This window comes from Ochlerotatus camptorhynchus, unplaced genomic scaffold (genome assembly GCF_037179485.1).
Source record: "Ochlerotatus camptorhynchus isolate MF236.1 unplaced genomic scaffold, CSIRO-AGI_Acam_v1.1 ptg000065l, whole genome shotgun sequence".
Taxonomy (NCBI): domain Eukaryota; kingdom Metazoa; phylum Arthropoda; class Insecta; order Diptera; family Culicidae; genus Ochlerotatus; species Ochlerotatus camptorhynchus.
The window spans coordinates 70,701-89,026 of NW_027040555.1; the positions used below are offsets into that span (position 1 = coordinate 70,701).

The window sequence follows — 18,326 nt, forward strand, 5'->3', positions numbered from 1 at the left end:
ATACGGTCGTGTCTTGGATACAACCTCTTCCTTTTTTCAGCACGTCAGCTTCAACGTCTTCAATGGAAATTTGCAACGGATGATGACGTCATGAACAACCCTGCCCGCACAGTAGCTAAATCTTTCAATTTTACCTTATCGCGTTAGTCCATTCAGTACCACCGTTCACTGATGGGTTCCGATATCCGCAGACCACACCGCACCTCACTACGAACAACTGCATTGGATTCAGTAAACTTGGTCCGTGCGTGCTCTGCACTGATAATTGCGAAAGCACAGCATTAACAACTTTGTTCAAGTTCCTCCATATGCGTACATTTTACCCACACGGCCGATTAAACCAACTCAAATTTGAGCTTCATTCACTCAAATTTGCTAAACGTAGGTAACTCACACGGTTGATGTAATTCTTCGTCTACGAGACTCATAGACAGAGTAAAATTGTGCGTTGTTACAGGAAACACTATATAATATGAGAGTCTATTAGTAAAGAGATTTTCCTCATATTCAAGCCGATTTCTAAGGAAAAACGAGGAAAATGTTACTCAGTCTAGGGGAGACCTACATATTAGCGGTTTCGAGTGAAAAACAACGGTCGTGCAACGCAAGCGAACCGTATGTCTTTCGTCTGTGTATGAATGAGGCTCGGAATTTCCCGGTCCCTGATCCCCGATAGGAGTATAAATAGGACTTCCCTTGATTCCATTGGTCTCATCTCGATGTTGCAGATAAATCCCGGAGGGTGCCCCAGTAAGCGGTTTTGTGTTTCGAGGAAGTCTTATAGCGAATTCGTTTATTATTCAGTTCCAACCTGGATCGGGTATCAAGATTGGGTCTGCTTGTTTTCTGACAAACGTCAGTTTGCTCGTTTGTTTTTAAAACCTAGCTCAGGTTGAGGTTCACTCTGACAAAAAGTTCGGTTTCGCACTGGGTTGGAACTGGTGTTAACCCCGATAATAAACGAATTCGCTATTAGACCTCTCGTCAGTAGCGAGCGGTCCAAGCGAGAAAGTCAGTCTGCAGAGTTTATGATGGATGAAAATTTTGGTTGAAAGAAGTGAGATTGAGCGCAAACAAAGGACATTCGTGGAATTCAGGTCAGCGTTGGTGGGGCCAACAGAATGGTGGTATTTACCTCAATGTAAATATAATGGGGCAGAAAATTTGGCCTCAAGATATGTAATGAAGGTTTCATGGGTTTTCTTATGGAAAGTTTCCGCTTTCGTTCAAAATGATTAAAATTCAGTTCAACTTTGTAAGCTGGATCAGTTGTATCTTTTTTAAACCTCTTTCAGTTAGCTAGTGGATATTCATGGTCCACAATTTTAAACGATTCTTGCTAATTCATTATTAGTTACGTTTATAGATTAGTTCTAGGAATAGTTAGTCCCCGTTCCATTGAGCCTGGGAAGGTGTTCGCAATATATCAGCTGCATAATGTTTTAATCAACCACTACTATGAGTATTTCAAATTCAAATAACGCTCCTTATTTGCTTGTTTCCCTAACTTGCATAATCCAACGTCGAAGGCATATGCAGTAGAATTTTTAATACTCAACCAACCCCTTTCGGTTTCCTGCTTTTCTGCTAAAATATGCATGCGTATCGTCCATATGAATGGTGGTAAACCGTTTCTTCCATTTCGACAACATTTCAGAGCCATTGTCGTCAAGTCTACAATCATCACTCTGCCGTAACGTGTACCTTTTGAATAATGCAAATGGAGCACCCGTGTGGCAGACAACTGAATCGGTCACTACACAGTGCTGGCTGTGAAGTAAAGCAAGTGCAATTGGAGCAATTTCGCAAAAATGATTTATGACCGCAAAACCGAGTGATGATTTGTGATTCCTGTCAGCAGATGAGAGAGCGCATAGTTCGCATCGCAGCATCATCATCAATGTTGGTACGACCACTACCAACACTATCATTGTTGCTGCTGCTGCCATCTGTAGTGCTAGGTCTCCAAAGCGACCCACACACGAACCAGACGAGTTATGAAAATGCGTGATTATTGATTTTACTCGTGCCCTCTCGCTCACTTTCAATTTTTCGTGTTTTCCATTCTCGCTCCCTCTCTCTTTCTCTCACTCACTCTTTCTCGTCTACTAGTAGTGTACGAATAAACTAAGTGTCGGGGCACTTTCAGCCGACGACCGGATAAATGTAGTTGTGTAAAGTAAGTCCTTGTCTCACTTTTTGTGTGCGCGGGTGAGATTCTCTGCCTGAGAGTACGACAGAGAAACGGTTTTTGCAAACATGCAAGTTGAGATTTTCTCACTTGTTTTCCTTCGTCGGCGGCGGAAGTTTCCCATCCCTTTCGCTGTTCCTGTGTTGCTTCTTGTTCGCAAACAACAACAACATCAACAAAAAGGTGGAACATGCGAAGACAGCTCACCAGCCAGCGGACTTTGGGGGGAAAGCAAAAACACAAAACAGCATCGGAAAGACGACCAACCTGCAAAGAAAGAGAAAATTGGGCATCCTGTGAAGAAAATCGATCGATGTTCAAATGGCTTCTCACATTACGCCTTTTTTCCCACCGTGCATTACTGTGCTCTCGAGCTCGGAGCTCTGGCAGAGGCTTTGCAGCAGTAGGGGTGCTGGGCGGTAGGATGGGGGCGGGCTACAGGGATTGTCTTTTTCGCACTTTATCGCCTCTATTCTCATCTTCTCTTTCCACTTCGTACGGGCGATATAATGTTGGTATTCCACTTGAGACTTGGAAGTTCTTATTTTTTCTTCGGCTATTTGTGCTATCTCATACAGTTGTCTCTGATAATGGGAAAATCCTTACGCCCACATCAGGAACAATGACGACGGTTTGGAAAAAGGATGGATGCCCGAAAAAAGAACGGACGTACGTACATAGACAATTTAATATTGCTGGCATTATGTGAACAGCGTAGGGTGGCGGGAGCAAGGGGGAAATCTTTCGTTCAATGCAGCGTTAGTATTAACAAAGAACAGTGTTTAATGATTCAAAGAAGTTGCACCATTTCCGTTTTCGTTCTCTTTTGATAATCTTGATCAATGATTCAAGCAGTAATGGGTGAAACATCCAAACGAGAAGGCTTAATTTATGGTTGAAACCTCTTTGATCATTTCAGTCGAATTCGATAAGCCATGCTTCAGTCATGGACGGTTACGGTTCAACGAATCCAACTATTTTTCTTTTCCCAAACGATCTAAAGATTCACTGAATATCCTGCGGATGAGTGGATCATTAAAGAGCCATTTCGTGTTTTTTGCCACCTACCACTAGAGCAGAGACAAGAAATTCATGTTAAAGCAAATCAGAAGCGTGTTTTGCGTTTTTAACCACATTGGTCAACACATACAGTCAACTTTACATTTTTCGATATTGAAGGGAGTAGAGAGGGTCTAGTATTAGAGAGGAGCGGATTCAAAACAAACTGCCTTGGCAACCTATGCCTAGATGATTTCTAGCAACTCTGCCACTGCAATAAAGATAGACGCTGCTCGATTGGCTTTGGCTTTGACGGTTCGTATAGCTCAAAACTATAGAGACTGAATTAGGCAAAGAAGCGATATCTTATCCAATTGACAGGTCTTTTGCTCGAATAACTTTTCTTATGACTTTGACAGACAATCGACTGTTCCAATATTGACATGTCGTCTCTTTATAAATTCAGCCTCTTTACTCAAAACCAGCCAGTTCGCTTCTCTCTAGAAGGGACGATCGAGATAAAGAGGGTTCGACATTCATAATATTTTATTTGTCTAATTATACGATTCTAGAAGCACTTCGGGCTCAAAACGTGTATTTTTTTATCCCGTATCGAAAACACAGCTCTATTACTTATTCAAACGTAAACAAAACTAGTGAACTAGATGTTTCCATCGACACATGGAGAGTAATTTGTTCCCGAATAAAGGGACCATCGACATAGAAATCGATCGAGATATAAAGAAGGGACTGCTCAAATAATCGAAATAGGGAGAGTTGACTGTACTGCTTATGCACAGTGGGGTAACTCTAAGGTATCAGGTGGACAAAAATCAAAAAATTGACTTTCACCAATCCTTTTTTTTGTCGATAGTAAACACTTCAACTAAGAGATCCTCAAAACTTCAAGCCTCTAGCAGTTCTAGTTCCTGTGATATCGGATATAAAAGTCAAAAAAAGGTCTTTCCGAGGTCCCGAGGGCCAAAAACGCTGCTTCATCGTCGCGTGCAGTTGAGTGGATCCCCCATGAAGAGTTTGATGGTGAATTTATTTGGCAAGGAGTTGATTTAGAGGAGTACCAGCCGGGAAAATCATTGGGAAACGAATATAATACGATCCTGGCAACTTAGCGAGACGACCATTTAGACACAGAAGACCTACAGAGTCAAGGATTAGATCAAGATTTTTGATTGGTGACTTGAATTGAGCACCTTTCAGCATGCTTCGTCCTCGAGGTTTAGCTTCCAGGTACTGTATTTCGGTTTGGAAGGCTGAACGCTGAGATAGGCGAACAATAGATTTCAGAGCATCGTCATATTCCGTTGTCGTCAGTCTGCCTCCTTTTCGCATTGATTTGGATGATCTGCAGTTTGTTGCGAATCTTCGGCAGGATGCGGTAACCTTTAGGAGGGAAGAGAGTTCTGAGTAAGCTCGGATCAGCGAGTCATCTGGAGCGAGAACATGAAGTGCTTTTGTTGCCTTCCGTTCCGATAACGTAACGAGCGGTGCTGTCCAATTATTCTGTGGCAGGGACAAGTAACGAGGTCCATGCCACTTGAGTTGTTCATGTTTCATTTCACCAGAGGACGTAGGTCATTAAGCCGAATGGGTCATTTCGCCCAAGGTCATTTTCTACGGTTTTGAATTTTTAATCAAAGCTCAGTAAATTTTGAAATCAGTCTCGAAAAAAGATTAAGAAGGTTCGATTTTTTCAACCTGGCAATGTTATGCTTCCTTCTTCTGAACACGAGCAGTTCTTTCGAGTTGTACTAAGTTCAAAAAAATTTCAATGATCTATATTTTTGATTTATAAGAATGTTTCCTTCTTTTGAACATGTTCAGTTCTTTCGAGGACATTTTTTAATAATCAATGTTTTACATTTGTAGAAATGTTTCCTTCTTTTAAACATGACCAGTTCTTTCAAGTTGTGCTGAAGGTCGGCGCCGCCGGGATGTTCTGAGGCATAACATCTCTGATCTTCGGTCCATGAGTTGATGGGTCGGTAGGTAGGGTCCAGGTGTGGGAGCTCCCTCCCGGCGTCGGTAGCATTGGTGCTCAGCACGGAAAACAAGATCGACGGAAAACAAATCAAGGAAAAAAAAAGTTGTGCTGATAACATTTTTTTAAAATAATCAATATTTTTTGATTTAAAGGAATGCTTGCTTCTTTTAAACATGAGCAGTTCATTCGAATTGCACTGATTTCATGACTTTCTAAATAATCTTTTTTTTTTTTGATTTATAGGAATGATCCCTTTTTTTAAACATGACCAGTTCATTCAGTTTGATTCATGATTAAAATTCAGTAAAATGATCCATTCGGCGAAATGTTCTTCGGTGAAATATTCTTCAGCAAAACGTCCTTCGGCAAAATGGAACAGCCCCAGCTGGCGGGCTCTGCTCCTCTCGAAATGTGGTCTGAAGAATTATCCGTGGTAGGGACGTGTCGTCACTGACAACCGTGAGTAAGCCGTTGAATTTCTGCACTCGAACACTTTCCACGTTGTTGGAGGAGAGTTGATCCAATGAAGAATGATAGATAAGTCAGTCCAAAATATTGGACTTCCGGAGAATTTTGTCGAATGAAGAACAGTGTCTGCTAGTTGGCTTCCCAGAACGGCAGCCTAAAGCTCCAAGCGAGGGATGGTGAGGCCACCACCGGGAGCTACCCGAGACTTTGCTGCAAGTAGGTGGCTGGTCTTGACGGTTCCTACGGCTGTTAACACGGCGTAGATACAGCACCCAGAGCAGTGAAGCTCATAGCTAGTTGATGTGAAACCGAGAACCCATCTCGGCACGCGGAAACCTCGCATCTCTTCAACCGATGCTAGGAATGATAGCCACCATGCTTGTAGCTTCTCTGGAAGTTGATCGTCCCAATTCAGGTTCTCGTGCCACAGCTGTTGGACGAACATCTTGGCACTGGCCACGATTGGCTCGACGGAACCCAAAGAGTCAAAGAGTTGCAAAACCTCCGAAAGTGCAGTCTTTTTTTCCAAGGCTGGCAGATCTGGAACTTTGGATCCAAATTGGTCCTCCGACGGAAACCACAGAAGTCCAATAGTTTTGATTGTGGCTGAACTATCAAGTTCCAATTCCACAGCTTCAGGAACACGTTCTAGAATTGCTGAATGATTTGCGAGGCGGAAAACCGCCTCTGTTCAGCAGACCAATTTTGTGAAATCGCTGGTAGAAAGTCACGGTAAAACTGCTTGACTAAGTGGTCCATTATGTATCCCAGACCGGTCTTCTGCAGGACCGCAAGGCTATCACTGATGGAAATTTGCATCCACCTCTTAGTTCGCCTTGTTGCCCACCTTAAATATTCATAATGCCGCGGATACACTTGTATGACCTACTATGAGCATGAGCATTATTTGTATAATAATTATGAGCACTATACAACAACTATACACAAATTATACAAGTGTGACCATGGATGTGCTCATAATTCATTATTCAAATAATGCTCATGCTCATAGTTTGTCATCCAGGTGTGTTCGCGGCATAACTTAAGTGTTACAAGCAATCAAGAGTTAATGAACAAAGCAGCCGAAAAACGGTCAAAGCGGACGCACGCACAAAACAGCCTACTACTGCTGCTGATGCTAGCGTCCCAAAACGTAACCTTGGTAACACACTCTAACTCAAACAATGCACGTGACCAACCAGGTCATGGATTGAGGATTGCCGACAGAAATAAACAAGTTCGGACTTTCGGTGCAGAACCTCTCAAATCATTCTACGTTACTCCATTTGAAATCGAACAAACCGAGGATGATATTCTGAAATACCTCGAAGAAACCTTCAACGTTGGAAACTCCACTATGAAATGAAATGTATGAAATTGGACCCCAGAGGAAAGAATCTACATGAGCTCTTGTTTGTATTCTTGAAACTCATAGTATCAGAAAATCTAGCCAACACTGTCGCAGACTCTTTCTACTGATCTGAAGGAGTCGAAGTACGAGAATTTCAACCCAAAAAAAAAAAACGGCAACAGCTCAGTCAATGTCCAACCACTAGATCAGTAAATGTCACCAATGTGGTAATTAGTTCCACTATCGATGATTCTCTTTTGCCAATGTTTGATATTTCAGTAAAATCTTTCAATATTTCAGTTGTGAATATGAAGAACATTATAGAGAAATCTGCTAGAAATTTTAGAAAGGTAGCTTTCCATAATGTACGTAGCTTACTCAAAAATATTGATAACTATCGAACATTTTTCATCAATTCTAAGCATATTGCTATTGGTATAGCTGAGTCCTGGTTGAAAACATCTCATACAAACAAATCAGTTGAGTTACTTGGCTATAAAATCATTCGTTCTGAGCGATCGATCGGAAAGAAGTAAAAAATCTTTTTATATAAGATGCAAAACCAAATACGGGATTCTTTCTAAATCAAATCTTGCTCCGTAACGTGGGTATCACCTTTTCGTGGTACGTTACGGGATGTAAGATCTACAACCGATTCCTAGTCCTGACTATTTCAAACTAGGGGAACAGGATTTTTCAGTAATCCAAGGAACACATCTTAGTCCTTGTTACTTTTTATGCCTTGTTGATAGTGTCAAGACTCTGCTTTGTTTACCGAGGATGATCTTGAAACAAGGAAAAAAATGAGTTAGTTGTCTTCATCTATGTGATTCCTAATCTTCTATTCGTTGTTCCCTAGTTTGAAGTGGTTAAGACTAGGGTTCTGATGCATGGTCATTATCGGTGTCATACCTTAATTTTGTTTCTAAGGAATCCAATTTTGACTGACAAAGGGGCGCGGCTTTGGAAGGTGTTTCAACGCTCCAAAGGGTATAAATAGCGGGACCTTTCAATTAGAGTCGGATCCTTGCGATAAATGCAAGAGTGGCAACTGTAATAAAATCGAATACTTCATCATTTCTCAATAGTGATGGAGTAATACGACATGCACTAAACTAATGTCACGGGATATACTACAATAGATCAATTTACTGGTCGCAGTAGTGTTAGGTCCCGAACAGAGGAAAAAAAAAGTTGATTTTCTTTTTATTAAATTCACAAATAGTGACTTGGTATGTGGAGTACTTTATAAACCATCAGATATTTGTTTTATTGTTTTGAATAAAGTTTTTGAATTGGCTGTTGAAATTGCAACAATTGAACCTAATGTTGTTCTCATGGAAGATTTCAACATAAATCTCCTTAATCGTGATTTATCTTCTACGAAAGCTTTGATACACGCAAACCAAAAATCTATTACAATGAATGTTAGTTCCGTTTCATATCATCCTCTGTTCATGAACATCGCAACGAATGTTAGAAATTGACCATGCAGGCGATGTAATGGTTTTTTGACTTTTTTATTTTGTGTTCTATCTACGCTTTCGACTATACCAGTAAGCTTGTAGAACGACGCACATTGTAGAACGACGCACACACTTGCCTTGAATCTCTCCAGCAGAAAAAGCATACAAAGTCGAGTATGCGAGAAAATGAGCGCTTCATGTTTGCTTTTAGGCTATCCATATTCAGAAGCATGGAGAGAGCAGTGAAGAAAGCACAGGTCTGGTAATCGCAACGTTCGTGGTTCGAGTCCAGTCCGGCAATCTGATTCCTGTTTTTTCGACATAACTAATATACCTCACTAATACACTCTACATTTTTCGGTCTCCAATTTTCTTGCATTGGACCGCAGCTAGGTATATCGCATCCTCGGTTCATGCGGTCTCCACTAACATCCTCTGATGATGAATCCCACATAATTGTAAGCGAATCTTGCATCCCCCGGTTGGGTGTAGATCAAGTGAAATTAACGTCATTTAAAATATTACCAACTGCTACTACTTGTCACAAAATGGGCTGCAACTCATCTCTCACCGATTATGTTATTGGGAATTGCACCGCTAACGTGAACAGCACTTATCAATCTTCTGCGGCGGGAATATGCGATCCTTTTTTTTTGTTTTCCTTTGATTTGTTTTCCGTCGATCTTGTTTTCCGTGCTGAGCACCAATGCTTTCGACGCCAGGGAGGCAGCTCCCACACCTGGACCCTACCTATCGACCCATCAACTCATGGGATCGAAGACCAACTGCTTCCGCCCGCCTCCTGATCAGAGATGTTATGCCTCAGAACACCCCGGCGGCGCCGACTGGGATTGAACCCAGGCCTGCTGGGGTAAGAGGTAATCATGCTTACCACTACAACATCGGCGCCGCTTTAATATGTGATCCTGATCTTATATGTTATGATTTTAGAACTTAACCCCCTAATTAAATCTATGAAACGGATTTCACAAGAGAATTTTATAAAATAAATTTTGAAACCTTGGTCACAGATTTAGAAAACTGTTAATTGGACCTCATTCATAACTGCTGTGGTTTTGAAACAAAGCTGCAGGTATTGAACCACATGCTTTTTTGTATTATTGACACAAAGCCATTCTTGATCCCACTAGCCCTAGGAACAATTCTCAAATGCACGATTTTTTTAATAAACGATAAATTGCTTGGAATAAATCGAAAATGAATAAATTGTACATCCTGGAATATTTTCACTAGAATTCGAAATAGAACCAATCATGTCAATATAAATTATCACACTTTTCACAACCACTAAATCCTTCCCTTCTATCTAATAAACTGGAAAAATATAAATCAACTGGGTCTTACCAAATCACAACATCAAGGAGGAGGTGGAGACTTAGGCAGTGTAACTGCTAACTCGTTGAATAGCTTTTTCGTTGATAATTTTTCACCGGTATCCTTCAATGGATAACCTGACGGTAATTAATTATTTATCTTTTCTGTTAGGCCAGTTACGTTAAATGATGTTTAAATGGAACTTCATTTTGCAAGCTGTGAGGCAATCGGTTTTGATCAAATTATTTTGATGATTTTGAAGAAGGCATCCGGCATGTATGCCTGTAGATTTGAAGACATACTTCAAATCTCCGCGTACATCGTACGGGTTAGGCAAAAGATGTGCGTTTGACTTTGTACTGTCGCATTAATGGCCCTTCGTTCATTTTCAACTTCTACTCAATTGTCATGCTGCCGTACTCTAACGGAACTATCCACCTACCCTCTTCTAACATCATTCTCTAGCTAATAAATTATCACACTAAAAGCTTTATGCTAGATAGCATTTCCAACCAACTCTGATTAATATTTATGTTTGTATAGACAACGGAGTGAAGACACATTTGCTTTATCCGATATCCCTAACAATTTCCTATAAATCTCATTTGTATCAAGTAATTTTTTCTGTACCATTTTTATTTTTTTTTTCACAATTTTGTCTTATAACCTATTTATTCAGATAGCATATGGCCTAGTCACCTTAATCTCTGTTACTCAATAAATTTTAGGGCTTTGAGATCATAAGATGTATCGATCATAAAAAGTGATCAAAATTGATTTTTTAAAGTATCTCGAAAGATCAATAATTTGTTTTGAATACATTAAGTGACTTTCAACTTTAACAAATACTTTCTGTATTTTTGCTTTTATTTTTCCCAAAAATACTCTCCGAAAAGTTACAGTTGGACACGTTTTTAAAAATACGTACAATTTCGTTTTTTGTTGAATATAAACAACCTGGAAATTTTAAAGATATGAGCCGGGAAAACCGGGATGAAACCTGAGAATTTCAAAATGAAAATTCACTGGCCACCCTGGATAAGTATACCTGCTATGTCGAAGATATAAAATATAGAAAATATTTTATGGAAACAACGTAACGAGTATTTACTTAGCAATAATTTACGATGTTCGTATCAGTCGGAATATCGCAAGGAATGCAGTACAACAACGGCACTGATTAAAATCGAAAATGCCATAAGAAATGCACTCGACAAGAAACAAATATCGATTTTAGTTATACTAGATTTTAGGAAGGACGTTCGCCTCAATTAATCACAAATTGCTCAGTTGGAAATTGAAATCTCTGTTGAAACTAAACAGGACAGGGGTTACATTATTTTTTTCGCATCTCACAGAACGCTCCCAGTATGTTGAATTCCAAAACATGAATTCCCCTTGTGCTCCGGTAAATTGTGGTGGCAAGGCTCTATTTTTGGGCCACTTCTATTTACCAGTGCTGATAAAAATCATTTCCTCTACACTCAACTTAGCTGAAAATGGAAACAACCTTAACAGCTATACCAACTACCTGCATGAATTTGAATTTTGACAAAACAACATTCTCTTGATCAAAGCAACCTCTGAGTATCGAAGTCAACATTTGTTTTTCTTCATTCGTGGCTGTGTTCATTATCAATGCAAAATTATTATTTTCATTTTACACTTATCTAGCGCTGAAGAACGTGTCATGTTGGTTTTTACGCAAAGATCGATTGGAAATTATTGTCTCGTGCTGAATTGATGATAATATCGAGGTTTTAGGCTATGGAATCGACAATATTCAAAATAATTATTTTGTCCAAAATGAATTTGATTATTTTGCTTTTTTGGATTGCCGTGGCCCCAATGATGGTCAGTTTACACTACTGACTGTCATGTACATAATAAAACGTATAGTAAAATCTAAAAATTACTCGTTACGATTTGTTCTCAAAGAAAATAGAGCGGTAGATTCTCGTCGCAGTAACTCACGTGACATGTGAAAGTCAAACACAGATGCAACTCGGTTGGATAATCTTTGAATACCGATGATAGCGCTAATCAACAGTGTTCACTCGGCTGTCGACAGAAGCAGACCACTCTCAATGTGTGTCACGCGATCGTCTGTTTACTCGGCAGCAACTATTGTGTGGTCCTCCTCATTGTTCTTCATTTGCAGTTCTTTCAGTCGATGCGTCGACGACTTTGAAAAGCAACCGTTTCGTGATGAGTGTGTGAGTGATGACCACGTTTTGCGTCCATTGCTGCAATGGAAGCGCTCTGACCCTCGTTGGCGAATCTGCCATACAATGAATCCACTGGAAGCGGTTCCCGTTCTAGTGGAGGAGGCTTACTGGATAGCGGAAGATAAAATGTTTATTGTGTTGTACCTTTTGACTATAGTTTTAAGATGTATTGTATAGTGAACAAGAATCCTCGGCTCTGTAAAGTTAATTCGGTTGAGCCTTATCAAATAAATGAATAAACAAAAAAGCTGGGCAACTCGATTCTGCAGAACATCAGCGACAAACTTAGCTCTTAGAGTGTCACGACGACGTTCCTCATAGGGGTGCAGTAATCCTTTTAACGCCACGGTTATCGCTGAAGTGCGTAGCGAATGAATCTGCGTTGAACTGACTCGATTCACTCAACTCCATTATGATAAAAAGGGTTCCAAACATCTGCTCCATATTCTAATGTAGATCGTTCTAGGGAACAGCGGGAACAGTATAACGATTTAAGGCAGTACACGTCAAAAAAAACTTGTTTTGTCAACGTGCTGTAATTTTATGGAACTACCTTCCTTTTGACTGTAAATGTGCTTCTTCATATTCTGCATTTAAAAGGTTACGTAGTCAATATTTATTTTCAAGGAATTAAAAGGTGTCCCACATCAAATTGCATCACGGAAAAAACGCTGTAGAAAATTACCTATTGGGTATTTTTTCTTGAAAATTTGGGTAGAAGTAGCTTTGAGTGTATTGTTTACACTGTATTTTTATCGCTGTCAGTTTTTCGAAAGTTGGAAAAAATGGCGTCACCCGAAAAGCAACGTCGCGAATTGATTTTGCGCAAGCACCTGGAAAATCCTCAACTCTCTCATAGAGACATCGAAAAACAACTCGGAATCGTGCAGTCAACGGTAAGTCGTGTGATTAAACGTTACTACGAAACTCTGAGCATTGAACAGAAGGAGAAATGCGGTCAGAAAGGATGATCTATTAGTGATCAGGATCACAAGCGTGTCGTGAAAGCGTTTAAACGGAATCCCATTGCTTCGGTCAGGGATGGGGCCAAAAAGTTGAATCTGTCCAAGTCTTTCTAACAGCGAGCCAAGGACCGGGAGGAACTGCATACGTACAAAGTGGAGAAGGCTCCAAATTGTGACGAACGGAAAAATACGGTGGGAAAGTCACGGGCCCGGAAACTGTACACCCAGATGCTGACGAAGCCTCATTGTCTCATCATGGATGCTGAGATTTACGTCAAAGCGGACTTCCGGCAGCTTCCGGGGCTACTGTTTTTCACCGCCCAGTACAAGTTTGATGTTCCGAAGGAAGTAAGGAAGCAGCAGCTTTCAAAGTTTGCCAAGAAATACATGAACGGGGAGATCTACCTCAAGGAGTGTTTACAGAAGCGTCTGCTTCCTCTGCTGAAGCAACACGAGGGCCCTACGATCTTCTGGCCAGATCTAGCTCCGTGCCACTATTCAACTGAAGCCAACGGGGTCACTTTCGTACCCAAGGACATGACCCCCCCCCCCCCTAACGCACCGGAACTAAGGGCCATCGAAAAATACTTGGCTATTATGAAGCAGACACTACGGAAGCGTCCCAAGGAGGTCAAATCTGAGGAAGACATGAAGAAAAAGTGGGTTTCCGTACAAAAGAAGCTGCAGCCAGTTGTACAGAACCTACTGAGTGGAGTTAAGCGTAAGGTGCGAGCGTATGGTTATGGTATTGAAGTTGAATGAAATACATATGCCAAAAGCTTACCAATGGGTTTTATTTAATTGTCTGAAAGTTTGAAAAGGATCGGTCAACTAGGTAATTTTCTACAGCGTTTTTTTTCCGTGATGCAGTTTGATGTAAGACACCCTTTAATCATTATCTTGATGTATGTATATACTTTGAGGACCATATAGGTTACTTATACTATGCTTCGGTTTTAAAATAAAATAAAAATACTTTTCCATAAAACAGATGGTTATTTGGATACAATGGAATGGAACACAATCTCACCATCTTGTTCTGCAACTCATCTTTTTCTTACACCAGAACATTGCAGATTCCATACGAAACTAAGTGAACAACTACAGGGTGAGGAATAATTATCCGTGTTTAATGATTTAGTCGTAACTTTATTGCTTGTGTATTGAATTACAACATATTTATGGGAAATGTAGGTACACCAACATAGTTTATGATATTTACAACAATTTCTCATAATGTGCTCCTTTGACTTGTACACACGCCTTCAACCTCTTAAATTATCGACGATGGACGTTAGTTTCTCCACAGATATTGCATCCCAGACTTTTGTCAAACTTGCTTTCAGATGATCTAAATATATGTGTGACTTAGTACAAGCTCTGGACTCAAGAATAGACCAGACGGAATAGTCCATTGAATTTCAATCAGGAGAGTTGGAAGGCCATTCATCTTTTGTCAAATATCTAGGAAAAAGTTTGCCACAAAGCTCCAGCGTCTTTTTCGCTCCATGCTATGGTGCCCAATCCTGTTGAAATGTCCAATCGTTGTTACCGAAATGCGTACGTGCCCAAGGTGCAACCAACAATCAATACGAAACTATCGATTTTAAATTGGCTCACTACTTGACTAGGTCCCAAGCAAACGATTAACGTACCCCATTCTAGTCGAAATTCTACTACTACACAATGTTTGTTTTGATTCGCTATGAAAGTTTGACAGATAAAATGAGGGGTTATTGGATTTTCCTATGTTTCGAGGGGTGAATCGTTTAGCTTGGGACCGTAGATAGTACCAGAGCTGAGCCCAAAAGTTGAGCACGTTATTTCGGGAGCTTCTAGAGTTACCTCTATGGTGCAACTGTGTCCGTCAGCAGCTTTTGGTAGACTATTTGGTTGATTTTGACGCCTTTTACGATAAATATTAAGGGAGTTTTACCGGAAGCCGTAATTCCCGCCCAAACCATCACCGGAGCTGGATGATGTGATCTGGCAACATGCGTACGGTTAGAAGAACCCTTTGGCAATATCTGGCGATCGTTTTGGTGGTTGTAGTATTGCTCAACAGTGAAAATCTTCTCGTCGGTGAATAAAATCGTGCGATGCCGTCCATTGCCGAAATTCTTCAATAAAATCTTGGATTTTTGGTACCGATTCCTTTTCATCCTGTCATTTAGGTAATGGTTCTTTGAAAATTTGTAAGAATGCAATCCTCAATCCTAACGTAGACTAGTTCGTACTGACTCTGGGTCGATTTACAATGATTCCGCCATTTTTCGGATTGACAGTCTAGAATCTCGATTAATCCTTAAACGAAGTATGTTCCGGTTCTGAGGGGTCCTCGCACTTCTTTTTCTGCCTCCTCCTGAACGGTCCTCCAAATTTCCGAGTTAATGGTACCGTTTTACAACATCCCGAACTGTTTGCGAAGGCATTTGCAATATTTTTGCAATACCTGCTGGACGAATTTCTTGTTTATAAAGCTTAATTACCGCACTTCGGAGTGGACTATACTTCATTACGGCAACACACGTGAACGAAACTACAAGCGTTTGTTCATTATGTATCAAGGTCTCAATTAATCATTTTGTTCGAACATTTTCCACGGAGATGGCGCTGTTCCGCTGGTAGGAAGTGATATAAAAATTGAGAGAAGTGGGAATAATTCGCTTTCGGTGCATATTCAGGTCAAAAAAAGTGAACGACAACCTAAAGAAATTAATCAGGGACTTTGTAGTTCAATTTTTTCCCGGAAATTATTGTTAAACAAGGTACAATTAAATAAAAATGATTTTTTTTACCTGATTTACTACCAGCTCCCAGAGAGCCAAAACATTCAAATTTGAGAGAGAAAATTTGCTCTCCCGACCTCAATCTCTCAACATGCCATGTATTTTGTTGACACATGTTTTGTGATTTCCCTTTCACAGATTACAAAAGAGAGTACCTGACATTACAAAACATGTCTGGTACCTCTATTTATGCATTTACTTTAACATTTGAAATCCCTCCTTTTTTACATATTCTGCGCAAAAGATACTTTGTGCCCCGCCCCATACATAAAATTCAGCGGGAAATTATGTGAGGGGTGAGCTATTTTGTGTGCAGAATGTGTAAAAAAGGAGGGACTTCGAATAATAATCTAAATGCATATATAGAGGTACCAGAGATGTTTTGCACTGCAGTGTCTTCTGTGAACAATTATAAGAAAACAGATTGTGTGTAGTTTCCGATAGATGTCACCACAAACAACTGCTGTGACATCTGATGGAACATGAATGCAGAAGCTTGAAAAAATGATTAATTGACAGAGGTGTGCTCATTTTAGCATCTGTCAAATTCGATGGACTTTACACTGAGAGAAAAAACACGGATAATTTTTCCTCACCCTGTATTAATAATTTAGCCTTATGATCCAGTCGGCCTAATGACCCATAATCGCACAAATTCGGCTTCGGTACTGCTTAGCACAATGCCTGTTTGGTTTCTCGATCCGCAGATAAAATCAGATTACCGGCTGGCTGCATTGCGCTGCCCCACTGTGCATGCACGTAAATCTCCAAGCTCCTAAATTTTCCAGCTAAAGCTAGTAACCCATTGAGAGCTTTCTAAGCCTGTACCATTTTTGCTTTCGTAAATCATGTAACAATCACAATGCTATCATATGTCCTGGTGGGAGTCGAGAAATTGCTCCATCCGACATGAAATATGTTCATCCGATTTGAGAATTGAATCACTTCCAAAATTGCATGGATTTGTGTAATGCATATGAACACTCATCATTTCAATTTCCCTTGAAACCCGATTTCTGCATAAATCCTTCCTGTCAATCTTATTAAGTTAAATCTCACTATAACAAGATTAATCTGATGCATTTTATCCTTTTCTTTTCCCCAACAGAACTGCAGGAAAATCGCATGACTCCCGATGACATCACATGGGTGGTGAGCACACATGGACACTCCGACCATCTGGGGAATAATAACCTTTTCCTTAAGGCCAAGCACATCGTAGGAACTAATATCTCCCAGCGGAATCGTTACTTCATCCATGATTTCAACAGTGGTAAGTCCTCCCAATCCCAATGTATAAGTGTGATGGAAATATGATTTGGATACATGTGTTAACCACACCGTCGCTCGGGTCCGGAGGCAGGCGGTGGGATCGGGTCTTCTTCTTGAATGGTGTGCCATATCGATGAAATTGATACCAGATTCCAGCTATGAGATATAGATTGTATTCGGACTCTGGGAGATGGGACGAAGATGCTGGGAGAATTGAACATAAAGAGCAATCTGATGGAATGCGATTCCGATTGATGGACGGGTGGATGTTTGCACAAATGTTGTTGAAATAGAATCTGTCTTGATGACGAGGATCGTCTTACTTGATGTGGGGAGGGGAAATTGATTTTCTGAGGCGGAAACAGTTTTAAACGGCATTGTTTGAAAATTTGATTTCTAAATTGAAATAAATAATCAGAGTTGACTTCATAATTCATGACCCGGCACAAGCGTTCTAAAATTTCTACAGTATGGTAATGTATACTTCTGATGGAATTGTAAATAATTGATGTGTGTACAAGTGAAATCCATTTCTCTCAGCACAAATCTGTTCTCCGCGGTCGGTGAATATCTCAATTCCAAGCACGACGACATCCTCTCTGTCAACTTTTCAATCTTCAGACTTCATTTCGAACAAATATTACCGAACAGATGCCGAGGGTATTGTTGCCACTTAGCTCCAATGATTCCGCGCACGTGCTTCCGACCGGATGGGAAACCCACGAGAAGCTAAATCCTAGCAGAAAATTTATTTGCCCAAATAAATAGAAAATTGACACGCTTTAGGCGGTGGAGCCGAAAACGAAAGAAAAAATTTGATTTCCCGTTTTCCCTCGGTACATAACTCAAATTCTCACGATATCAAATTCCAAGATTTTTCGGTCGCCTCCCGTTCCGGTTCACTCTGCCGTTCCATACCGCATCTAAATGCGGCAAAATATTCCTCTATTGCGCCTCAGCTTGCCACCACCTTCTTTGGGACATAACAAGCCCAACGAAAACGGGCCGAGGAGGAGGCGTATACCGTTTGCCTCATACCTGTACCTCTGACTTCAATTGCACTGTAGCTCGATCTAAGGGAACATGTCCGAATAAGCCAACAACGCTCAATCCTCTCGGTACTCATTTGCTCCGTTTGCGGGGCCAACGGTCTGAAGAATCCAAAACCAAAAAAAAACCACCCTGCCTCCCATATGCTTCGGCTGAAAAAATCGATAATTTTAATTTTCTTCGTGATTTTCATTATCCTGGTTTCCGCTT

General features: G+C 40.5%; 1 protein-coding gene across 1 annotated transcript in view; it reads left to right on the forward strand.

The window, feature by feature from the left end:
- Positions 1–18,326, forward strand: part of LOC135697051 (metallo-beta-lactamase domain-containing protein 1) — a 276,092-nt gene that overhangs the window by 58,021 nt on the left and 199,745 nt on the right. Inside the window, exon 2 of the mRNA XM_065216636.1 lies at positions 16,903–17,067. Within this exon, the coding sequence (XP_065072708.1) occupies positions 16,903–17,067 (165 nt within the window). The remainder of the gene's footprint in view (positions 1–16,902; positions 17,068–18,326) is intronic.